The sequence below is a fragment of the Vipera berus genome (assembly GCF_964194415.1).
Source record: "Vipera berus genome assembly, chromosome: 2".
Taxonomy (NCBI): domain Eukaryota; kingdom Metazoa; phylum Chordata; class Lepidosauria; order Squamata; family Viperidae; genus Vipera; species Vipera berus.
This window is the reverse complement of record NC_138203.1, coordinates 257,010,749-257,037,154: the sequence shown is the minus strand read 5'-3', so window position 1 is coordinate 257,037,154 and position 26,406 is coordinate 257,010,749. Positions and strand designations below refer to the sequence as shown.

The 26,406-nt window shown below is 38.6% G+C and overlaps 1 protein-coding gene and 2 long non-coding RNA genes across 5 annotated transcripts in view; 1 reads left to right on the top strand and 2 right to left on the bottom strand.

The window, feature by feature from the left end:
• ATXN7 (ataxin 7) overlaps positions 1-25,152 on the top strand; it is a 119,761-nt gene extending 94,609 nt beyond the window's left edge. For all 3 annotated transcript variants that reach the window (XM_081321546.1, XM_081321547.1, XM_081321548.1), the window contains 8 exons: positions 7,169-7,427; positions 8,615-8,874; positions 10,425-10,507; positions 12,864-13,129; positions 16,020-16,218; positions 16,785-16,906; positions 18,287-19,253; positions 20,226-25,152. In XM_081321546.1, the coding sequence (XP_081177672.1) occupies positions 7,169-7,427; positions 8,615-8,874; positions 10,425-10,507; positions 12,864-13,129; positions 16,020-16,218; positions 16,785-16,906; positions 18,287-19,253; positions 20,226-20,243 (2,174 nt within the window). In that variant the 3' untranslated portion in view covers positions 20,244-25,152. The remainder of the gene's footprint in view (positions 1-7,168; positions 7,428-8,614; positions 8,875-10,424; positions 10,508-12,863; positions 13,130-16,019; positions 16,219-16,784; positions 16,907-18,286; positions 19,254-20,225) is intronic.
• LOC308664353 lies at positions 2,256-9,169 on the bottom strand. Its single transcript, XR_014025656.1, has 3 exons — positions 9,145-9,169; positions 3,739-3,825; positions 2,256-2,358 (listed from the first exon to the last, which is right to left on the bottom strand). It is a non-coding gene; the product is annotated as an uncharacterized lncRNA (long non-coding RNA).
• Positions 13,918-18,393, bottom strand: LOC308664354. The gene is made up of 3 exons (XR_014025657.1): positions 18,096-18,393; positions 15,991-16,165; positions 13,918-14,014 (listed from the first exon to the last, which is right to left on the bottom strand). It is a non-coding gene; the product is annotated as an uncharacterized lncRNA (long non-coding RNA).
• Positions 25,153-26,406: the final 1,254 nt, after the last annotated feature.

The following is a 26,406-nucleotide window of genomic DNA, read 5'->3' as shown; positions in this document are numbered from 1 at the left end:
GTATTCCCTTGAATCTGTGTGCAGATTTCTGAGCAGCTTGGTATATAGTAATGAATTCTACATAAGCTACTGATGAATACTGTGTGCACTTTTCAAAAACGATTTGGACTAAATGCTTTGGACTTTGTGTGGGCACATTATCTCTCTGTTATTCATTACAGCACTCATGACTTTTTCTCTCCCAGGTTTCAAATAAGCCCGTTAAAAATGCCAATGGTTTTAAGGGGTGGACTCATTAAAATTAATGCAGTTCTTGTAGCAACCACAACATGTTTCAGGCTTGAGTAGAGATAAGCTGGAAAAAGATAAGCTTTTTTAATGAATTGCTGAAGGTGCTGTACTTGTGTGAGGTCCTAAGCATTTCTTCCTAATTGTTTCTGAAGTGCACACAGCCCTAGTAATCATTTGTGGCAAAATGATTAGAGCTATGACATAGGAGTGCTAGTATGAAAGAACAGGTATTCATATAAGATAAGAAGGTACCAATAAGATAAATAGTCTGGTAAAAAGAAATATTAGAATTTACTATCAGAAGTTAAAGTAATTTTATAGGACCATTATGAATTCCTTGTTATGAGGAATTACTGTTATTATAAAACATTGTATTAAATAGGTTTGATAATTTAGTGTTGCATGAAATTTTTATTACGCTTTTTATGGCAAGATATTTTAATAATACGTGAACAATTTTAAAGAAACATAAAATTTGAACAGTAAGTAATTATCGTGGTAGATTTATTGAAGTACAGCCTTCTCAAACTGGCAGGTTTTTCTAACAGAGGAATTTACTCACACATTCCCATTTAGATAAAATTAGATTCCACATCCCTGTTTTAATAGTTATCTGCCAGGACCTTTGTGACTCAAATGCACATTACTACTGTATTAGCAAATGTTACATAAAACTAAATAGGGGAGTCTGTTTGAAGCTTGTAAGCAAACCTCTTTTATTAAGCAAAAGTTTGGAAGCAATTGTGCAGCAAATCACATATTTTATCAATGAGAAAACAAAACACAGTTGCTTTCCAGAACAGCCTTTTTCTGTCGCATTAGGCTTAGAAAAACTCTGCTTAACTTTTTGAGTGAGTGCAGTTTTTTTGAAAGACATTTGGCAGGAAGCCCAGTCCTGAATGGAGTTTGCAGAAGGTTAGTATAGTTCTGTACTAAGGTGACGTGTAGCAAAGAGAATTTACACTTGATACGTTTTTCTGGCATTTGCTTGTTCTGCCACATGTGGAAGGCTGAATCCAGTGGTGAAGTTAGACAGCCATTGCAGAATTAGTTGATCAGAGTAGATAATCTCAAATAAGGGATTAACTGCTGCAAGCAGCCCACATTAGCCATTTTGAAATGTAATTTGGCCAAAGTTCAAAGCAGACGGGAGCTGAGTTTCCTATTAACTCAGGCAAAATGCTGATGTTTGCATTGCAGTTATTGGAACATGGTAGGTTTTTTTTGTTTTCATACCATATAGTTAAAATGTGTGTTTATAAATCTGATGCTAACCATTCCAAGATTAAGGTTTTCAGTGCTTTAAAATTTTGAATTTATTTTGTTCGTATTTGTGATTAAAATGCACTCGTAATCAAAGTTCAGATTTTAAACAGATTTTGCTTTTTATAAACCTACTTTTGAAGAAGCTTGAAATCTGTCCTTGTATAAAAGCGGATGTTGTTGCAAAAGAAACAACAAAAGATACAAATAAAATTACTTTGCATTTAGTAAATCTTTTTTGCCCTGAAATCTGAGTGCTACTTAATCAGTGTATTAATAAACATAAAATTTAGCAGTTAAAATCACATATAACTTTTTCAGTGCAATGGACTGATATAAATATACATCAAAATACAGTAAATTCAGGTCTTTTTATTTACAACAGAAACAATACTTTTCTTGCAATGAAATGTCAGTTATAATTAGTTGGTCAGGCTGAACATGACTAATTATATTTTTAAACCTTCATGGCATTGCTATCTGTCTTTAATACAGAATAAATCCAATTGCGCTTTACTGCTTCAAAGTAAGGTTTACATGCTAAAATTATTACACATTTATTACAGTGACTTTCTTCCATAATAAAAAAAGATTTCTCCATTCCCTCCCTCCCCAGGTAAGAGTGCAAGATTTAGGTATAAATCTGAAGTTAAGACATACATGCTGTGAGTCTCTAATTCTTGCTGTTAAGGTTTACTCTGAATCATTGTTCAGTTATACCAGTGACTTAGAAAGTGTCATTCGTGAAAGCGATGAGTCATCCCAAGTTGATATCAGAAATATGTAAGTTTTCTGCCAAGAAGGATTCAGGTAGTCCTTGACTTCCAACAGTTCATTTAGTGACCATTCAGAGTTGCAATGGCACTGAAAAAAAATGACTTGTGACAGTTTTTCACATTTACAACCATTGCAGCATTCCCCATGGTTATGTGATCAAAGTTGAGACGCTTGACAACTGACTCATACAGTAGTGGCCAAAACTGTGGAAATCTTTTGGGAAAAAGTGTACAGTAGAAATGTCACCTTTGGTTAAGTTTCCACCAATTTTTCTTCTAATTTCTTTATAACTGTAGCCTTGTTCACTTAATAATACTATTTTACATTGCTTTCTGGGCAACCATCAACTCTTTGCGCCATTACTTTAATTTTCTTACGTTTTACAAGCTCACTAAATGAAAGAACACAAAAAAACTCAACCAACTTGATAGCGATCACATAACACACTGACAAATGTCCTCCTCTCAGCTTCAATACATGACATCAATAACTGAATCCTACTGTGGTCTGATTGGCTCATTGCCAAGACAAGATGACACCTGATTCTCTCTCTAAACACTCATGCTCATTGGCTACAATCAGATGAAGGAAAGCTACCTGATATCAAGTTGTGCTTCCTTTTTCTGGTTATTTGGCTATAACTTTTCATAGGATACTGTACAGATTATTGAACAAACTATGTTTCATTGCATCCCTGATTAAATTATCTTTCCATTGATATATAATTTTATGGTACTACTCCAAAAAAAAGTGATGTTATTACACTTTTCCCAAAAGGTTTCCACAATTTTGGCCACTACTGTATTTATGATCTTGTGATCACATTTTGTAACCTTCTGACCAGCAGTCAATGGGGAAGCGAGATTCACTTAGCAATTTTGTTACTAACTTATCAACTGCAGTGATTCACTTAACAACTGTGGCAAGAAAGGGCATAAAATGGGGCAAAATGGGGCAAAATCACTTAACAAATGTCTCACTTAGCAACAGAAAGTTTGGGCTCAATCGTGGTCATAAGTCAAGGACTATCGGTAGTTGCAGAAATAAAATCTAAGCCTATGTTTTGAAGATTGAAATAGGACATTTGATGATACTATGGGGTGAACTAGATTATACTGTTAAAAGGGCTTTGTTTATGTGTTGTTGTTTTTTTATAATTATTTAACAATTAGGATGTTATCCAGTAATAAGTAGAGTTGTGCAGTGATCTGGAAGGAACAAGAGTGTGCACATAGCTGCCATTAACTCAAATCTGGCTTTAAGGGGTTGGCTGATGCTACACGGGTGCCTATTTACACTCCAAATAACTTTTTCCTTTCCAATGACTTGATACAGAATGTGTTTTATATTTACTTGGTTTAATTCATAGCTCCTGAAAAAGACGTCGAAGCAATATATATTTATCTTTTTGGATTAAATCAATAAAATATATCCACATGTCTTCCATTTCTTGTGCCCCTTCCTCACCTTTTCCCCATGTCGTTTATCGTTCTGGAGAGCAGTAGCCATAGAATCAGTGGTCCTCCAATTTGTTTTGGCTATGGGTAAAGTTACCTACAGATTTGACAATCAAAAGGTTATTTTTCATAAGAATTATTTGCAATGAAAATGTTGGCTTTAGTAATATCTTAATCAATACTTCATTTATGTAGTCATATATAAGAAGGACAAAATACAAAACAATAGTAACTTCCCAGTGAATCAGGCACTATTTTCAACTTTCATGTATTAGGATTTAGGATTTGCCAAGTATACAGTGGTTAAGAAGGTGAAAATTACAAGCATTTTTTTCTGTTTTATATAAAGGATTTGTCATGACTAGCATTAGCATTAGCTACATCAAGTAGCACAGAATTTTTAAGAGCCTCCAATTATATCTTAACAAACCCCATTATTATAAAAGGACATTTTATACCTTAGTTTGTTATCCTTTGTAGAAGGAATAGTTTAGAATATAAAGCCCACATATATTGCATAGCTTATACTTTTGTAAATGCAGTAATTATCTTACTGGATACTTACTTAAGAAAAGTTGGAATATCAATGGGTATAGTATACCCCAACCCTGGAATTTATCACATATTATTTCCTTTCTGAGAGATAATGTTACACAGTTTGCAGAAAAGGAATAAGAAATAGTAAATGGAAGAAATTAGCGGGGAGGAAGAATGAATCATAAAACTTAATCCAGTTCATACCAACACCATTCATTAAACCCCCTCCATATCTTTTTATCCTTGTAAAAATATTCTTGACTTCATGCTCCTTACTATTTATTCTTCTTATATTTGAAGGCTGTGCACAGTGGTGTTACAAGATGTTTTAATAGGGATTGACCTTAACTGCCCATCCTAGCTTTGTCAGTCAAGGCTATTTTTAATAACCAGTGATAGTTTAATTAAGGCAACTTACTTAAAAAAAGGACTAGGGGTGACTTGAGAGCAGTTTTCCAGTATTTGGGGGCTTTCACAAAGAAGAGGCAGTCAACTTATTTTCCAAAGCACGAGAGAAGGCAAGACAAGAAACGATGGGTAGAAACTAATCAAGGAGAGAAGCAACCTGGAATTAAGGAGAAACTTCCTAACAGTGAGAACAATTAATCAGTGGAACAGCTTGCCATCAGAAGTTGTAGGTATTTCAACACTGGAGGTTTTTAAGAAAAGATTGGACAGCCACCTATCTGAAATGGTATAGTGTCTTCTGCTCAAGCAGGCAGTTGGACTAGAAGACCTACAAGGTCCCTTCCAGCTCTAATCTGATTGACTAACTTGAAATATTCTCTACTCATAGAATGGGATGGGGAATGATGGCCTTTTATGACTTGTGGACTTCAACTCCCAGAATTCCTGAGCCAAGCATGCTGGCTCAGGAATTCTGGGAGCTGAAGTCCACAAGTCATAAAAAGGTCATCATTCTCAACTTCTATCATAGAAGGAAACTAATACATTTGGGCCACTATGCCACCTTTGCTTTTGCTACTCTATATAGACTTGGATTGCTAATCTGTAAACTGTCTTGTAAATCAGCATTCTGTCACCTACATGCCACCATCTAGGAGTAATGGTATACCAAATAGCTGTTATTCATATTGGAAATTTATAGTCAAATCCCAAAGGACAATAAATATTTAAATCACTTCTATTAGGAGAAAAATTGGGAGCAGTTATTTAGAAAGTAAGATTATAATCAAAAAGCATGGTTTGTTTGTCTAAACTGAAATATCTTTTAATATCTCAAGTTATTAAAACTGTGAAGTTGTGTGAATGAACTTTGTTAGCTGTCAGTTTAACAATAGTGGTAGTAATTATGGTTTGTTTTACAGTCAGCCTGATGTCCGGGCTGGATTTGGCATTTTAGCCACCTATTGAGTCCTTCCAAGGACCTGGGATAGGCAGATATTGATTGAAATGTATTAGAGGTATCACTGCAGGATTTAAGCTGCTGTGAGTAAAGCTGTCTTTTGCAATTGACTGATGGTGAATTTGTCAATACCGATGGCATTCAAGTGGTGCTCCAATTGTTTTGGGATTGCATCCAAGGCACCTGTTATTAGTAGTACTAGTTTTGCTTTCTTTTGCCTCAGTCATTCTATTTCTATTTGCAGATCTTTGTATTTTATTATCTTCTCCAATTCTTTCTCTTCCATTCTGCTGTCTCTGGATAATGCCACGTCCACAATCCAAACTTTTTTGTCTTTTTTATCAAGAGTTGTAAAGTCTGGGATGTTATGAGGCAGGTGCTTGTCTGTCTGAATTCTAAACTCCCAGAGCACTTTAGTTCTTTATTTTCTATTATTTTCTCTATTTTATGGTCCCTCCAGTTCTTGCTTGTAGACAAATGGTATGTCTTGCAGATCTTCCAATGCACCATTGTTGCTACTTTGTCATGCTGTTGTTTGTAGTCAGTCTGTGCGTTCTTCTTGTAGCAGCTATCCAGGTGATCCATTGTTTCTTCAGCTTCTTTGCAGAGGTGGCATTTGCTGTCTGTTGCTGTTATTATTATTTTGGTTCATCATGCAGTCAGCCAGACTTGGCATATTAAATGCACTTATTGAGTCCTTCCCAACAGCAACAGATAGATATTGTACTTGATTAGCCCAAAAACTCAGGGATTATGATAGCTGTAGTCCAAAATAACTTAACGTGAAACTGGCTGCTCGTACTACGGTGGGAAGGTAACAGCGTTCCGTGCACCTTTGGTGTGTAGTCATGCCGGCCACATGACCACGGAGACGTCCTCGGACAAGCGTTGGCTCTTCGGCTTTGAAACGGAGATGAGCACCGGCCCCTAGAGTTGGAAAAGACTAGCACGCATGTGCGGGGGAACCTTTACCTTTACCTTTTTACCCACTATTAATTTCATTATGATAAATATTTCTTAGCAGTATAACTATTGGAAGTTATAACCTACCTGGGTACCTCTTCAATCCAGTAACCAATGGATACAGTTGTAGGCTCAAGTAGTTGCAGACTCAATTTAAAATAATTATCCAGCGTAGAAACTTTCTGATATAAAAATTAACATGCATTTTATACCCAGATGCTCTAATTTGTATAACCTCCCAGTTTATTGTTATAGCCAAAATTCCCTTTTAAAGTATCCCGTTACGAAAAATATTTTAAAGCCAGGATCCCCCACAGAAAGAGGCGGATTACATAGTCTGGGTGTAAGAAGGCCCTTGCAATAAGGACTCGTGTAATTGGAATGCGTAAAACGAAGCAGACACGACAGCACACTGTAACTGTTTAATAGGAGTTGATCCTGGAGACCTCTCGTAAGGCGAGGTTTCAACCCAAGTACGTTGAAATAGGAAGTAATGTGGAGGGCGTTATCACAGTGTGTTGTGTGATCATTAACATGTCTTTTGTTGTTGTTTTTTGGGGGTTTTTTGTCCCAGAAAGAAGACACAGCTCCTCCAGCAAACCACCTCTGACACCGCCTTCCTCTTCAGTATTCTCCTTGTATTCATCTCTGTCTTCAAAAAGCAAAGGTAGCAGCGGAGGAGGAGGGAGCAATCGCTCGTCCAGTGGTGGAGGGGCCGGTGCATCGTCCTCATCCAGTTCAAAGTTATTGAAATCACCCAAAGACAAGCTGCCAATTGGTGGAAACAATAGGCCAATGCATCTAATACATAGCAAAGGTCTCCATGACAAAATGTGAGTTATTGGTTGGTTTCTACCTGCCTTTGTTCTGAAAAATCGAAAAGTTGAGCCCTGAGACAAGCACTCTGTTTCTAACTGTGTTGCGTCCATTTTTAAACACAATATTTTATTTTGGGTCTTTGGTTACTTTTCAACTATAAACTAGGATTTGGGAGAAATGCCCTTCTATATGACACTTCCCCCCCCCCTCTCTCTCTCTGTTTTTTTTTCCTGATCAGTAACATTGTAGGGCTGTACACATGCATTAAGAATTAATAGGAACTATTAAACCAAGGCAGACACTGGATTTGCAAGTCATTATTAAATGAAGTAGTGGCTGACCCCAAAATTGGTGCAGACAGAACACAACAGTTCAATTAATGCTGAGAAAGAACGGAAAGGAAAAATCACATAGGAGGAGGAAGAAAAAGAGGGATTTGTTCCTCAAATAATAGGTCTGCACCATTGGTCTGTCATCTAGAACACAGTGGCCAAAAATCAGAAAACTAAGATCAGGTAACAAGTTGTAGACCTGGATTAAGGGTGGAATTGTTTATAAGGTTGAAAATGACACAATTAACCAGAGCTGTGCAAAGATCACACCAGCTTGTTTTTTGACTCAGATCCAGTGCTCCAGAAATAATCTTGTCAGTTCGGAGATGGTTTGTCATGGTACATTCCCACTTCTAGAAAATGGCCAATGAAATGACAGTGTTCCTGAAAGGTTTTTCCATTGTAATGAAGGCCTCTTCACAAACATAACGTGTGTTTCTGTCTTCTGCTCGGAGCCTAGCCAATGCCATATGGCAAGGTTTCACTTTACACACAGCGCACTCTTTCTCAGACAGTCAATTACCCAGAATTTCTCTAGAAGAAGAAGAAGGATATTAACCTCGAATAATGTCAGATTGCTCTGACTTGCCCTGGGTTGCGTAGGAAGATAAGCATTAAGAAATTGTGTTATTTATGTGCTCATTTTGAACAGAAGATAGCAGAATCTTTTGAAGCAACTGTTCCCTGTTTTATTTCTTAAAATCCCTCCATATCCCAGACCCACGTTGCTTCTGCAGTGTGGTCTTGTGTTCAAATGAGAAGGACAGTTAAATTGGGGTTTACTGAATATATTAAATCATGTCTAAATAAGCGAGGCTTTACTGTGCAACAATTACATATGGCCTTGCTTTATATTTCCTCTTTACTAGCATGACTCCATCTGTCAAAATGGAAAAAATACATCCAAAGTTAGATGGTGCATTACTGAAGCCTGCTGTTGGTCCAACCTGTTCTACTACTGTGAGCTCCTCAATAAAGACTGGCCTTAATCCCTCAATACCAAAGCCACCCTTGCCTTCCCCTGGACAGATACTGAATGGTAAAAGTCTTCTCTCTGTGCCTCCATATTCAGAAAAGAAACAAGACGAGAGTACAAATAATAGGAAATTTTTACACAAAAGATTGTCAGGTAATTCTTACAATGTATGTCAATGTGGAATATTAAACTAAAAAAAGGCACATGCATTTTTATAAGAAATGTAAAAGTAAAATGTACATGTGAACCGCCCTGAGTCCCACCAAGGAGAAGGGCGGTATATAAATCAAATAAACTATAAACTATAAACTATGTTTGAAGGTATCCTGAAATGGTGTAGAAAAGTTAATCATTGCCATCTTTGATTCACCAGAAATCCAGAGTGTCGCGTGAATTGATCTGCATATGTGCTATTCATCTCACCTTTTCTGATAGCTGCTCCTTCCCCATTGTGAATCCTTCTGATAGCTTTTTTTTTGACACACTTTTGAAAAGAAAAATCAGCAAGACGTATTCTGTGGTCACACTTAAAGGATCCTAGCCAGTAGTACAGCAGGGGTGTCAAACTGCCAGCCCACGGGCCGGATGCACCACGCCAAAACCGCACCCCCACCCCATTGTCAGCAATGGAAAAAAAGTGACGTCGCGGGTTTGAGAGGTCTGTAACCCGTGGCTCCGGAGCCGCATGCGGCTCTTTCAGCCGTCTCCTGTGGCTCCCAGTCCTCTGCTATGTGTAGTCCAAAAAAAAAACAAAGGTGGGACTAAAAAAGTTCAACCAATCAATTCAAATATGCAGGGTAGGTGCATATCTCGCCTTGGCTCCACTCTTCAGTCAAACCCTGTTCTGCGCATGCACGCATGTATGCGCACACATTTTTTGCGGCTTCCAGTTTTTCCTTTTGTGAGAGAACCGGTTCCGAGTGGCTCTTTCGCTGTTTCAGGTTGCTGACCCCTGGTATAAAGCATGTATTTAATCATAATAACGATGCAAATGTAGAGCATTAATATTGGTAGTTAAGATAAAAAGAAGCACACATGGATTCTTTGAATTTTATGATATAAGCTTTGAGTTGATTTTATGTTTCAAGGGGCTGTGCTGTTGAAAATTTCAACAAATTTGTAATCTGTCCATGAATTCTGCAATGCTGTTTAGTCTTCTATATAATAGGGGAATAGTATATATAATAGCAAATAGTACAACTGCACGGAAAGGCACAGCCTATTTTCAGATATTGTCCTTCTGAATGAATCTTCAGTATTTTTAGAATTAGAATGATTAATTCTCATCTTATCAATAACATTTGGTAGATGCACCTGTACAAAGATATATTAACTCATACGTACTCTGTGCAGTACTACAATCATTAAAGACATTACCTGCTTAGCTGAACATAGAATATTTTTGTGGCAACAGTAGCACTGTTGCAATATGATGCAACTTTTACAAATGTTAACTCTCAGTTAATTGCTATTTTTTACTCTTTTTTTCTAAGAAGAGTATCTTCTAATTGAGAGTCTTCATGTGAATTTTACCTTCTTAAATTCTGTTACAGATTTAATCAGGTTTTCTAAAAACCAAAAACTCCAATGTTATTGATAGCTACATGGTAACATATATGAAAGCTGGGGAAAAATGGGTTTAATTATACATTAGCACAAACCAATATGGTCCAAATATGACATTTTTACCTTGCCTTTAATAGAGAGAGAATTTGATCCTGATATCTACTGCGGAGTCATTGACACAGAAACCAAGAAACCCTGTACCAGGTCGTTAACATGCAAGGTAAGATGACCATATTAGACATCCAAAGTAATTTGGCGTATTTGAACAACCTGCAAAAAAAAACCTGAGATACTTCAGCATAGGCTGACTGAGTACTTTTTAAAAATTTAACAGCCTTGTGAAAATATATTTGAATCATGCAGATGCATCCATAAGATTGCTTAGCATATTGTAAAAAGTTATGTCCAGTGACACAAGATTCAGTTCTTGGCAATCTGATTTTTTAAAGCTGAACCCAAACATTTAGCAACAGCAACAAAAAGAACTTCTATGTGGCATGTATACATTGAATTCTCATAAAAAATAAATTCATAAAATAACATAAAACAGAAAAAAGGTGTTTTCAGTAATACCAGTGAAAAATACATGTGAGAATTGGTCTGGGGTTTCATTCATACTTCTCCCATCCATTGCTAGAGCAGTATTTCATTCTTTATATTGAATTTGTTTACTTTTCTTAGTTTGAATTTGTAAGTAGAACTAGGTATTCCACATGTACTACCTCATAATTATTATGTGTGCTAAAAGTAATTCTTAAATCATAACACCCATTAATTATATGATCAACTGTTCAATCGTCAACAGTGGAAACAATTTAAATAGTTTAGAACAGTGTTTTTCAACCTTGGCAAATTTAAGACAGATGGACTTCAATTCCCAGAATTCCCTAGCCAGTCACAAATAATTTCTGTTTCTTAGACAGTATTAATTATGTTCAACACATACCATTTGAGAGCCAGTTTGATATAGTGGGTTAAAGCAGCAGGCTGGAAACCTGGAGACTGAGAGTTCTAGTCATGCCTTAAGGCACAAAGCCAGCTAGGTGACCTTCAGCCAAACTGGGAAGGAAGCAATGCCAAACTATTTCTGATAAGTGAGAAAACTGCAGGGACTTGTCCATGCAGTTGCCAGGCATTAACACTGACTCAAAGGCACAACAGAGAAAAAAAAATGCATGCCATTACAATATTTCTGCTTGATCAGGTTCTAAATTTAGCGATTGTGTAGTCACTGCAGATATATGGGGACATGAGCAGATGTGAGCTTTTTGAACACTTTTATGCTGTATATAAATGCCACATGTAATGAATTTGATTTATCATGAGATAAGAAACACAGTATGGTTATAGTTTTATTAATTTAATGCTATTTTTAAATGCCATAATATGTTCATAGGAAAACTGGGCAAGACAGACTTAGATCTATTACAGCAGGCCAGAGGTCTGCTATATAAAATAGTTATTTCCCTCTCTTTTTATTGCATAACTTTTTTTCCTTTAGCACTCACCCCAAACTCAAGGTTAATCTAGAAGACTTTTTAAAAATTACATGATGTATAAAGATACATGCTTGGTCCTGAATAGTACTATAATATTTATTTATTTATTTATTTATTCCATTTATATCCCGCCCTTCTCCGAAGACTCAGGGCGGCTTACAAGCTTAGCAGTAGCCTTCATTCTATGTATATGCCTGCTTATTAGGGCTTTCACACACACCCCCAAGCGGCATTATTACAAAGTCAGCTTAATTGCCCCCAACAATCTGGGTCCTCATTTTACCTACCTCGTAAGGATGGAAGGCTGAGTCAACCTTGAGCCTGGTGGGATGCGAACCTGCACTAATTGCAGGCAACTGGTGTTACTTAAGGAGGCATTAGCCCACTGCTTGTTTGTTTGTTTTTTGGTTAGTCAGAGCTACTGTGAAGTAGTGATTAAGACATTGAACTAAACAGGAGGACCCAAAATCAAGTCCACTCAGTTTTAAAAATACATTGACTTTGGGCCAATCGTGATCTTGCAATATTGCTACAGTGGAGACAAATGAAAGACATTCCTTAGGATCCCCTGATATCCCGTGGGTTTTAGTTTCCTAAAGGTACATAGAATCCATCCATTTTGAGAGAGCCAGTTTGGCCTAGTGCAGGGGTCTGCAACCTTGACAACTTTTAAGACTTGTGGACTTCAGCTCCCAGAATTCCTCAGCCAGCTATGCATAACTGACTGAGGAATTCTGGGAGCTGAAGTCCACAAGTCTTAAAGTTGTCAAGGTTGCAGACCCCTGGCCTAGTGGTTAAGAAACCAGGAGACCATGAATTCTAGTCCTACAAAAGCTGGCTGAGGGACTTTGAGGCAGTCATTCTCTCTCAGCCCAATTCACCTCACAGGGTTGTTGTTGCAGGATAAGGAGGAGGAAGGTGTGTTGGATATGTGGGATGCAAATAAATAAACAAATTGTGGGCCTTGGTGCTTCATTAGTGGATTGCTGAAGAATCTAATCCTTTTTGCACACTCAAAAGGATAATTTCTACGATCCTTTTACAGCCTGAACTAACTTAATATTTCGTACTTTGTAGACACATTCCCTAACTCAGCGAAGAGCTGTACAGGGTCGGAGGAAACGATTTGATTTACTACTAGCTGAGCACAAAAGCAAAACCAGGGAAAAAGAATTACTCCGCCATTTGGATCATCATCAGCAGATGCCCCTTCTCAGGGAACCACATCCCTCACCTTCAAGAACTTCCCAGGAGCTGCACCAAAATTCTCATGGAGTTATTCCTACAGAATCAAAGCTTTTAGTACCCAATAAACCCAAACCTCACACCCCCAGTCTTCCAAGGTAAGTGTCCTGAACGTGTTGTGATGAGTGTCTTGTGATCTTCCAAATATATATATATATATATATATATGCAAATTATTCAAGTTGCTAATAAAGAATTTTGGGAGGCTGAGATGGCCATTTCAAACTCTTTATGTTCTCATCAGTCAGTCATACCCTTTATCTGAGATTCGAACCTGGGCTGATTGTATCTTAGGCAGTTGTTTTTAACTTGCTGAGCCACAGGTTCTTTCTCTCTTTTTTATTAGCTCGAAGGCAAGGCAAATATATGTTAAGTATTTGTCAAGGCTTTTTGAAATGGCCATCTCAGCCTCCCAAAATTCTTTATTAGCAACTTGAATAATTTGCACAAATAATGAGCTGTCATAGTTGACTATATCCTGTGGATAAGCCTTGAAGATAGGCCAAAACAGGAATGAAAGAGTTAATTAGCAAGGTGCTTTCAAAAAGCCTTGACAAATACTTTATATATATATATATATATATATATATATATATATATATATATATATATATATATATATATATATATATATATATATATATATATATATATATATATATATATATATATATATATATATATATATATATATATATCATCACAGTGGTGTGTTGATGATACCTCGTGAAGATGGGTGTCTTTTCCTGAACAAATTCTAGAAATTAGTGGTGTGCTGAATTATTTTCATCCAAATCGTTTGCCACTTTTACCATTGCTTCTCTTTACTACATGCTTTTATGTGGTGCTAGCCCAAACACTTGGCATTAGCTCCACTTCTGAAATTAGCACAATAATAAATTAACAAAAATAAATGATAATATGTTTTCAGTGGTACAGGCCAATCAACTGTAAGCCAGGGCTGCATACCCCATCTAGAGCTTCTGAAAGAAAGAGGAAAAAAATATAGTGAGGGATGTAAAAACAAAATCATTTCTCTGATCTTCCTGGTTCTTTCTTTTTGCTGTGCCTGTAATAATTGATCCTTTTAATTTGTCTGTGATACGGAGAAGTAATTTCACAGTTGGCTTGAATATGCTCGTGAGAAGGGAGGTTGGAAATAGACTCCCATTACTTTTACTCCATAAAGAATTGGCTCTGCGTAAAAATAAATTACTGGAAAAACCATTGAGCCACAATAACTATCCCTGACCTTTATTGTTCAGAGGAAGTTGTTATTCTGCCATGATTTTTCATCACTGCTATTTTATTCTTACTATGCTATTGGTAGTCAGTCTCAAAGTGACTGTAATGGCCTCACTCTCACATTAAGTTCATGACCAAGACCATAGTCTAGGAATCCTAGAATTTTGCAGTTGGAAAGGACCACAAGGATCATCTAGTTCAGGGGTGTCAAACTCAATTTCATTGAGGGCCGCATCAGCATTGTGGTTGCCCTCAGGGGGCCGGGTGGGTATGGCCAGGGTGGGCGTGGCCAGTTCTACATCATTGCATCAAGGGTGCCTATGGGGGCCTGGGCAGGAGTAGGACAGATCTGAGGATCTCTGGCAGAAGGAGGGTCTCTGGGCTAGGGCCAAGGCAATGGGGGCCATTCCCTCACTGTTTCCAGGATGGCTTTGCGGGCCACATGAAACCATTTCGCGGGCCAGATCTGGCCCCCGGGCCTTGTGTTTGACATGTCTGATCTAGTTCAACCCTTTGGATAATCAATTAAAGCATCCCTGAGAGATAGCGCTTATCTTCCCTAAAACCCCCAGAGATTGATGGAAAAACCCACAGGTAGACTGCTGTATTGTTGCTCAGGTCTTACCATTAGCCTTACCAGATCTACATTGCCTTAAAGACAGGTTTTTTTTAAAAAAAAAAACTCCCTGACAAGTCCCTGCAGCTTGGCATGATTTTAGAAGTAGCTTGTCATTGTCTGCTTTGTAGAGTTGAGAAAGAGTGATTGGTCCAAGGTCACTCAGCTGATTTATTCCTGAGGCAGGACTAGAACTTACTTTCCCAGTTTCTAGCCTGGTTCCATTACACCAAACTGATTCTCAGCAGGCAATTTTCCAAAGCACCAGAAAGCAAGACAAGAAACAATAGGTGGAAACTAATCTAGGAGAGAAGCAACCTAGAACTGAGGAGAAACTTCCTGACAGTGAGAACAATTAACCAGTGGAACAGTTTGCCTTCAGGAGTTGTGAATGCTCCATCACTGGAGGCTTTTAAGACAAGTCTGGACAAGTCTGCTTGTCTGGAATGCTATAGGGCAGGGGTGTCAAACTCAATTTCATTGAGGGCCGCATCAGCATTGCGGTTGCCCTCAGGGGGCCAGGTGGGTGTGGCCTGGGTGGGCATGGCTTAATGGGTGGGCGTGGCTAAAGTGCATATGGCCTACTGGGTGGGCATGGCCAGCTCTACATCGTTCGCATCAAGGGTGCCTATGGGGGCCTGGGCAGGAGTGGGACAGATCGGAGGGTGTCTGGCAGGAGGAGGGTCTCTGGGCCAGGGCCAAGGCAGTGGGGGCCGTTCCCTCACTGTTTCCAGGATGGCTTCGCGGGCCACATGAAACCACTTCGCGGGCCGGATCCGGCCCCCGGGCCTTGTGTTTGACATGTCTGCTATAGGGTCTCCTGCTTGAGCAGGGGGCTGGACTAGAAGACCATCCAAGGTCTCTTCCAACTCTGTTATTCTGTTAATGCCTTTATCTCTTTTTCCCCCCTGACACTTAACATTGGATTAGTGAATCAGTTCAGTGGGCCCTTAAATTTCATTTTGTATTACTAAAAATTCAGTCTGACAATTATTTTATGTAAAGGTTTACAAAGGAGATAAAATATTTGCTGTGATGGAATCTATGGCTCCTAAGGCTGATGTTAATGCAAGCGTGCAAATCATTTTCTAACATTACCTTTATTCAACGATTCCTCTTGTATGAAGGCCTCCAGGCTGTCCTGGCCAGCACAGTGGGAATGCCCCTAGTGAGTCTCCATCACTCCATGAATCTCCACATGCTCCCTTGCCTGCAGCTGAGCCAACATCTCGGTTATCCAGTGATGAGGGAGAATGCGATGAAAAAGAAGAGCCTGTTGAAAAACTGGATTGTCTTTACTCGGATCATCATCCTCAAGCAGCTGCTGTATGTTTCAGTCAGTCCTTTCCTGTGTTGTGTTTAAAAGCTGTATATTAGCAGCTGCTTTACTTGCCTTGTTAGAGAAGATGGAAATGCATGTAAGGATTTGCTGCAGATGACGGATACTGGAGTTGGTCATGATTGGTGTAATACAGATTAGATTATTCTGGGGTTTGATAAATTATTATGATCGCAGAATAGAAGAAGCTCTTCGTTGGAGATCTAGTATTCTAGAGCAGTGTTTCTCAATCTTGGCCATTTAAAGATGTGTGGACTTCCAGTCTCAGAATTCCTCAGCCAGCAATGCTATCGGGAATTCTGGGAGTTAAAATCCACATACCCTCAAGTGGCCACAGTTGGGAAAGAAGACTTACATAAGAAACTCTACGAGGTGTGAGTTGAAATGGCTTACATCTAAGATCCCTTAGGTGGATGTTTCTTGTAACTTAATTGCAGAAATTAAGGCTTTTATGTGTCGTTTTGATGACTTTATTTGCTAAAACACTGTCTGTTTGGTTAAATACATCTTGCAGTTAGTAAAATTAAAATGATATTCTTGTTCTCCTTCCCAGTTTTGCACATTTGGTAGTCGACAAATCGGAAGAGGTTACTACGTGTTTGATAAGCGGTGGAACCATATCCGATGTGCACTTAATGTCATGGTGGACAAGCATCTTAATTCACAGATGTGGAAGTGAGTTGACATTGAAGAGCCTCTAATGTATTTCACTGTTAATGTTTTTTTTTATTTGCATGTAAAGATCAAAGAAGTGAAAAAGTTCTCTCAACCTTATTGGCAATTTCTAAATAAGTAGAAATTATTTTTCTGGAACTGGGATGAATATTACGATAATTTTAAGAACATCAAATGTTAAATGTATAGAATATTGGATGGGAAACAGCAAGAAATTTCTTTTAAAATATTGCTACAGACTTTGATCATTTCTTGGGAATGAAACTGGTTTTGGAGGGGAGAGAAAAAAGATTATGGAGACAAAACAATCAAGTCCTCTTTGATTAAAATTCTGTTTAGATATTTTTTGTTGCAACATAAAAGTTATCTTACTCATCTTTACAGATACTGGGTAGCAAGAAGCATAGTATAGTATTTGTCAGATGGTGGATCTAACACAGAGGTCCCCAAACTTTTGGGCACCAGGGACCGGTTCCGTGGAGAGAAGTTTTTCTGCGGACTGGGGGGGGGGGCGTGCTGTCATGTACTGCCTGCATCCCGCGGATCAGGCTTCACTTGTTTGCGCGGCCCAGTTTCTGGCATGCCGCAGCCCAGTGCTGGTCCTCGGACTGGGGGTTGGGGACCCCCGATCTAACATGTAGCCCCCTAACATAGAAATTCTACAGCCCAAGGGCCTAGAATTGTTTCTTTCCCTCCTCTTTTTATTTACACGTATATACACTTTTCCTAAGGGACGCGGTGGCTCAGTGGGTTAGGACGCTGAGCTTGTCGATCAGAAGGTTGGCAGTTTGGCGGGTCGAATCCCGAGTGCCGCATAACAGATTGAGCGCCTGTTACTCGTCCCAGCTTCTGCCAACCTAGCAGTTCGAAAGCACGTAAAAATGCAAGTAGAAAAATAGGGACCACTACGGTGGGAAGGTAACAGCGTTCCATGCGCCTTTGGCGTCTAGTCATGCCGGCCACATGACCACGGAGATGTCCTCGGACAAGCGCTGGCTCTTCGGCTTTGAAACGGAGATGAGCACCGGCCCCTAGAGTTGGAAACGACTAGCACGCATGTGCGGGGGAACCTAGCAACTCTTTTCCAGCGTCCACCATATTTAAAAGAAGAAAAAAATTGAACCTTTCTTTATTCAGAATTCAGCCCTTGTTTTTTTTAAAGCAAGGATCTATCCTAAGAAGAACAAACCTCAATGAATGTAGGTTCAAAGCGTTTTTTTTCCCTAGAGTTCTATTTTACACCCACATGTAGCCTGCAGAAGGAGCTTGGATTATGCAAGTGCCTTCACTGTATCCTCTGAGTCACGTTCAGCTGACCTTGGAAAACAGGAAAAATAATATAGTCTTTGAAGCATATCCTTTGCTTTTTCTGCTTTCCAGGAAGATCCCTCCCGCCACAAGCAACTCAGCATCCATCCGCGCTCCCCACCGGACAAGTGCCATGGCTGCGTCACAGCACGGTGTCAGCACGACAAGTTCCACGTTACCCACAACCACTGTGTCCCCTCCAGTGCTTGTGTCTCCCTCTTGTTTATCTCTTAGTGGCAAATCAGTACCATCCCATGGGACTACGCTCAACGCCAACCCTGCTAGTTTTGGTGCAGCAGAACCTGCCTGCAGTATGCAATCAAGACAAGGGTCTACATCCCTTTCGACACCTCCAGTGCTTTCCTCAATACCTTCACCTCTGTCCAGCAAACCTCAGAAATTTAAATCCAGCAAGTCTTTTAAGCCTAAGGAAATTTCTGCTAGTAGCGCCAACTGTAACAGTAACAGTAGCAGTAGCAACAGCGGTAGCGGCAGCTCAGGAAAGAAGCGCAAAAACAGTTCCGTGCTGCCGGCGGCTTCGTCTCATTCCACAGAGTCCTTTAGGAAAAACTGTGTCGTTAACTCTGGAAACTCGGGGGCTTCTTTTCACTCGCCTGTGATGTCTTCATCCCACAGTGTTGGCCTCAACTGTATGACTAGTAAAGTGAACTCGCTTAGCCTCAAGCATGACCAATCAGGGAGGGGGCCTCCCACCGGGAGCCCTGCAGAATCGATAAAACGGATGAGCGTGATGGTGAATAGCGGCGATTCTACCCTCTCGCTGGGACCGTTCATTCATCAGTCTAGCGAACTGACTGTAAACTCGCACGGCGGGTTTTCACACTCACACCCTTCCCTAGATAAACTCATAGGAAAAAAAAGAAAGTGCGCGCCTGGTTCAAGTAGCCTAAGCAGCAGCAGCAGCAGCAGCAAAGCAAGCAAGATTGCCAAATTGCCACCAGTGAACAACATTCACACAAAACACACTGGTGCAATCCCAGGGACACAAGGATTGATGAACAATTCTATTCTTCATCAGGTATGAAATCTTAACTTGGCTCAGACTTAATTGCAGATCGTGGTGACATTCTAAACTTTGCTTATATTTGAAAGCAGGAAGCATAATTGCATGGGGTTGGACTAGAAGACCTCCAAGGTCCCTTCCAACTCGGGTTACTCTGTTAAAGACTTGTAATAAAATTAAATTTCAGATATCTTCGCTGTACTCTTTAGCCTAAGTTGGATGTAATGCATTCCGTATTTTCAGATTTGTTGAATCTTTCAAGTGCAGCATAGATGTCTTGAGAAATGACCTAATTTGCCGGGGCCCCTTTTTTATGTTTGGCTTTTTGTGCATTTCTGGATTTTTCCTTCTCATGGCCATCAGTAGATTCTATGTCTGAGAAACTGCTGAAAAATTAAAGAAAATCACTGTGATAACTATTGTTATATTAATCCCATGAACATTATATAACTCCATAGATCAGTAATTTCTCAACCGGTACTAACTCTGCAACCAGTATGACTATGGCCTGGTAATGGGGGAAGTGGTGGTGGAGGAACTTTTGTTGATATGAGAAGTGACAGTAGCAAATCACAATAAATTAAGAGAAGGAGATTAGAGGAATATATTGAATTATGTTTTTTAAAAGTCTTCATGCTGTTGATCAGCAAACATTACTACCGGTATTTTACAAATCTTTCTGTTATTTTTGACCCTTTTGATAGATGGCTGTATTATCTTTGGGTTTACAAGAAAGGGTCAAGTAAATGCTTTCTGGACTTAATAAATAGTATCTGTAACAAATAATCCTATATAAAAGCATTTCATGATGATCAGTGGAAATAAGCAAAACAAAGCTTGTTCTTCCACATTTTTTACTGTTACCTTCATTCCAAGATTCTGCCAAAGTATGATCCTTGCATCCCAAATTGTGTAACTAGGTATGGTCTGAGACATTATATTTTATCTTTTGTTTTTCTTTCTCTCCATCTCCCATTTGTGTAAAAGCCAAAGGCACGTCCCTAGCAGTTGACAGTACCATGACAGAACTGGATTATTTTCACTACAAGCAGGAAAAAAAAACTCTCCATCTGGAAATTCTGGACTCCCTGATGCCTTTTGAGTTCTCCCAGCTTCCCACAGTTCTCAGGTGTGGAAATCTACTAGTCTGTCACACAATCAAGGAGATTCCCTGAAGCCATGTCTGTAGCAACAGAGATTGGAAATGGACACTGGGTTGCCGTTCAGCCCCAGGATTATTCCTATCAGTGTTACCAGTGGTCTGGACTGCTTGCTACACATCCCTGTGAGGTTTTTTATTTACAGGAGTACATCATTTTTGCCACTAATTTAAACAAGATTGGTTGGGCAAAGCAGTGTTTGGGAAAGGATATTACTTACTATGGACTTGTGTTTTCTTTTCTTTACCGATAGTGTCATAAGCCTAATTAACCGCTCTTTTTGGCACTGTCCTAGTGAAAACCCTTCCAGAAGGGGGCACAAATGTGTTAGGCACAATAAAACAGACAGAAAAGCCCTCCAGAAGGGAATATGGCTTTAGTGTTTTATAGCAATGTTCCTTGATTGGAATACAAAAAAAAATTAAAAAATAGCACAATTTAGAAATGAAAGTCTACATTTTGCCCAGCCTTTTATAAGTAATTTGGGATAAGAAGCTGACAGGAGTTCTTAAAACAACAGACAAGTTTGGGGGTCATCACTCAAAAACTACAAAGCATATTTAAATTGTGAAACCACATGGTACAGAACAATTTTTAATGGGAGTTGCCCACCAAGCAGAGCTGCCTCCCCTCCCTCCCTCCCTCCCTTCCTTCCTTCCTTCCTTCCTTCCTTCCTTCCTTCCTTCCTTCCTTCCTTCCTTCCTTCCTTCCTTCCTTCCTTCCTTCCTTCGTTGTGTAGGGCTTTCTGTATGCGACCCACTGAAATGAATGAAGGTTGCTCAGTGGCGTTCTTTGGAGGAGGATGGCACCTGCTTGATTCTGAAATAAAATTGCTTTGATTCTGATACACAGACCGATGCAAAACTCTTGAATCCAAAATGGTGAATGACCTCTAAAACCTATTCCCAAAGAATATATTCTTGACCTATACTGTATGCCATACGCCTTTGTTGTTTTGGGGAGATGTGGGTGGGGAAGGATGAAAAATGAAACCAAAAAGAAAAAAAATCCTTAAAAAAAAACTAAATTGCAATCATCTGTAACACTAAATTTTCTGTGCTATTTTTCTTGATTTTTTTCCAGCAAGTTGATAACTTTGTTCACACAACCAATTCACCTTTTCCTGAAGTCCACTTTCAGATTTTTTCTGACGGCTGCATTAAGTGCCAGTTCAGGTTCTGAGCTCAGTATTAAATTTACCCCTTGCATTACCAGTTTATAACGGGGGTGGGGAGGGGTAATGTGTCATTCAGTCTCCACTGGTATCTTTTTCTTTTAAGCAAAAAAAAAGGATTTCTTTTGGAAAGTTGGAAGGGCTTTTAAACGCTACTATGTGATCTGTTTGATTGTAAGAGTAGTGAACCTTGGAAAAACAACCTAGAATTTTATGCATTTTGTTTGAAAGGGAGAGGAAACGATCAATCCAAACCATAGGACATAATCCATGGGGAATTTTCCTTCTGCAATTCTTTTTTTTAAAAAATGCACTTCCTGTCCTTTTGTAATAGTGTGTGTTTTGGAGCGTAGATTCAGACCGTCATTTCCTCCCCCCGGTGAGAGTTTACTTTTGCAATCATTCGGCGAGCCCAGATTTTTTAGCAAGTTGCATTTTGACAGCTTCTCTGGAGATGCCCCTGCAAATCTGTTGCACTTGTGGACTCACACCCAACCTTTCAGATTATTCAGTTCCATCTCATGCCTGTCGCTTGAGAACTACAGAGTCAAAAAAAGTTAATCCTTACTGAGGGAGGAAACAGATCATCTGAATCTTCCCACAACAGGGCTGGTGAAGATGTCCTCAATGAAATAACGCCTGTAGACTTCTGCCTTAAATGGGCACCAGATTTTGCTGAGATTAGACAATCTGAGCCTATCTTAATTCACACAGCCCAGCCTCTCTCCCTACTACGGTGGTGCATTGCACATCAGGGATTCTAAAGCCACCACAAGCAGTAGATGCTTGCGGTCTCTCTTTTTTTGTTGTCATCGTCCTCGGTTGATTTTTAACCTGTTGAGATTTTCAAATCAACATGAAATTTGTTAGTGAATTATTTTAAAAAAATACACAGCGAAGAAACAAGACTCTATGCAGATAACTCTAAAAGCCTTGAATTCACAAAAGATCAAGTTGGGTTTTTTTTTAAAAAAGTAACAGAATAATACTATGGACACTGATGATTATGCAAATATTAAAAGTGACCGCATTCTGGAGAAAGGGGAAATTTAAAGAACCCTTCAGTAGATAGAGAATATTGTAAAATGTTAGGACCTCTTAAATTGGCTTATTTGGAAAGTGGGAAGGAACAACCAAAGTAATGTATCTGCCTGGCAGAGAAAGTTAGACATAGGTTCCATCCCATGTGTTAGGTATTTTCAATCACAAGTGCAATTTGGTTTTTTTACCTTTGAAGGCTGACCTTTTCCATGAGTTAAATCTTAGTGGCTTTAAGTACTCAAAAGTATACTTCTTTTTTAAATATTCTGTTACTTGGAGCATATCGAAGCAAGTCCCAAATTCCTTAAAACATGCAGATCTCTGTGGAAAGTTCAACAGTGTTTAATTTAAATAGGTTGCCCAGATATGGACCCAGTTCCCACTGTGGATGCCTCTGCTGCAAGCTACCTTGAAAGCACGGGGAATTTCACACAACACAGCCATGTTGTTGCACAGAGCTCACCCAGTACATTCGGTAGGGCTTGCATAAAAGGCACTCTAAGGTGGAATTATGTCTTGCATCTGGCTCTTAGTTTTATAATTTGCTATGAATAGAAGCAGAAGATGTTAATTTATGCCTGCCCTCAAAGTATAGACTTGCTTAACTATTAGGCAAACAATATTCCATTTTTGGGAGCTTAGTAATGAATGGAGTAATTTTTGGGGGGGGTTTTTGAATCTTTTATTGTCTGACAACAGTCTCATTGTAAATAATTAAGGAACTTTCAAATTTAATTTATCGTGCAAAATTTGCAGTGACTGGGTTGTTAGAATGATTTTAATTTAAGAGATACAATTTTTATAACTTCCCTGCTTCTCATTATGACTCCTGCAGTTTTCTTAACCTAAAAAAAATAATAATTAAAAAAAATGTTGCAATGGTGAACAAAGAAATATACAAAAATGAAACCCATAATTTTGTACCTTTATTTTGGAATTTCTTGTTCTATTATAAATATTGAAGTATCCCTATTTCAGAAGACATATTTTGTTAATTGATTGTACATATTTAAATATGTATTTTTGCACAGGTCGGTTTTTTTTCTTATATCCAATTTTGGTACAATTGAAAATCATCTAGTATTTATTAATTAAAAAAGGAAAAAAAGCAAATACCCTTTTTTTATAATTTGAAGTGGTTCACTGCCAAGCCAACAGCTAACATGCCTACTTTGCATGCCTCGGAGTGGGGAGGAGGGCATTTTGTCCCTTGTCTTGGGAGTTGCTACCTACAGATGAAAGTCCTGTGCCCCCCCTAGCTTCCCCCGATATTCTTAGCAGTGAAGCGAGGTCACTTCAGGTCACATGTTGTTGACCTACTCTGGTATATACAGCATAGCTTACAATTGCCTGATTTCCAGAAGACTACATTTAGTTGTGACACACTGCTTTTTTTTTCATGTAAGCATTTGTGTGTATGTGTATGTGCACACCTCTGTGCCCACATATGTGCACACAGGTATGAGTCTTTATATGGTTTAAAAACTAATGGAAAAAACTGAAAGTGCCTGATTTATATATCTAGATTTTAAGCTTGGACTGTTCTTTAGACAGCTTCTCCTTTAAAGACTTGAATGTTCTGTTTAAAAAATAAATTAAAAAAAAGTCGAGCTTGCTTTTCCCACCCCCATGTGACTTTCCATTAATGAGGAAGAGAGGATGCAGAGGAATCAGGTAGAATAAAACTTGCAAATGATCCAACTGAAACACGTCCTCGGTTCATAAACTATGCCAAGGGTTTCTCGCCTGGGTTCCAACAAGCGAATTCAGAGAACCGTAGTTCTGTTGTAGTCAGATAGAACTTTTTTTTAAGGATACAGATTGTTGACATTTTGTATTACTGAAAAAAAAGTTACCTCTCAAAGCAATTTTACGAGCTACCGACACAAGCCACTACCACTGCCCTATACACAATTCTCACTGAAATGAACAGGAGTTTGGCAGTTGTTCAAATCCCGGTTCATTTCAGTGAAGACTTCCTGGCCCCAGTGAGCTTCTGCTCATTGTGCGATTTTCAACCATTTTCCCGGTAAGTTGTCTTCCGGCAAGAGTTATTATTGCCAAGTATCCTTTTTGTCTCTATCTTTTGGGGATTGGTAATTGTCAAGTGAAGGGGATTGGACTTGAAGATTGTTCTGCTTTCCTTCAGCAGAAAAAACTATGTTAAATGCTTTGTGCAAAATACTCTACTTTTTATGAAAGGTGTTTATTATTATTATTTTTTAATGAGCACTACATAATGTCAATGAGAATGTAGGCCATGGAAGCTTCTTGCTTTGGAGTTGAGCCTAGCTCCATAGAGAGGGTGGGGGAAAAGCAATCTCCTGTGTAAAATGTGTGAATAGTTTGATAATTTGTATACATATTCAAGAGCATCTGCTCAGAGCTGAACTTTTGTGTTGGCTGCTGTATAGTACATGAACAAATGTCATGGGGTAGAAAAAATTACTTTGGATATTTAAAAGAAGAAAATATATAGTCTATTTGTTTTGTAACAGGTTTCTGTAAATAAAATAATTTATACTATTTATAAAAAAAAGTTGTGCTTTTGCTTCATAACCAGCAAAGTAAGCTTGCAGTATAAACAAAATGTGACTTAACCAGGATAATAAAAAAATAGGTTGTCTTTATGAGATGCACAATGTTTGTTTCACAATGAAATCAACAAAACCTGGACTGAGCTAAGGGATGTGTCATTTTTTGGTCTGTGAAGAATCCCAGCTGTATTTCTAATCAGGTAGATGTGGGCGTATCTAGAAATTTAGATGCTAAACTTTTGTAAGGTCCTAATGCCTCCTTGACACTTGTAAAGGATTTATCAATGTTAAGTAAGCAACTAGAGGCTGAGTAGTCTCTTGTCTGCTCTAAACATCAGGACACATCAGTCACCTGTGCGGTATCTGCTAATTTGAAGCTGTTTGGAGAGTAGTAGAACGGGAAAAAACAACTTCAAATGACATCTATCATCTCAAATTATAAATTATCATGGAGAACAGGCAGCCTTGCCAAATCATTGGAAATGGAATGAGGAGAACTAACGTATGTCTTTACTTAACAGGTGTTGAAAATTGAAAATTTTAGTCAAGGTAATAATAGTAATAATAATGTTGGAAGGGACCATGGAGGTCTTCTAGTCCAACCCCCCTGCTCAGGCAGGAAACCCTAGACCATTTCAGACAAATGGCTGTCCAGTCTCTTCTTAAAAACTTCCAGTGTTGGAGCATTCACAAATTGCTTTTGTTCCAAGACCAGGATAATAAGTGAAATGTCCTCCAGAAAATAACAGAAAACAGGAATTCATTGTACCAACTTTTCTTCTGCTTTTTTTTCCTGGAGGTCATTTCATAATCCAATGAAAATGCAGTACAAACTGTTAAAAACTCATTATTTTATATAAAAGTTTTAGTTGACCTTCAAGGACAACTGTGAATGAAATATTGGTTTCTTTCTTTCAATATCTAGCCTTTTCATGTAGTGTAGGCGCTGTTCCCAAGTACTTTGAAATGAAAATCCAGCAGCCAAATAATGTCCAGGTACCCTTCACCATATGTCTCTCCTATAAAAGCATTGCTCTTAAAAATCACTGTGGCAACCTTAGTGAATGCATTGTAGTTGTATGTTCACAATAATGCAGTACTTAAAATACCTGGAGATTTTGTCCAATTTAAGGAAAAGTAAAGTGTATTAATGGTTAGTTGGTTGGAGGCTATTTCCTTCTAGATGTGTAGTTGAGGGCAAAACAAAATAACATTTTTTTCCATTCAATTTTTTTAAAAAACATTTTTAAATAATT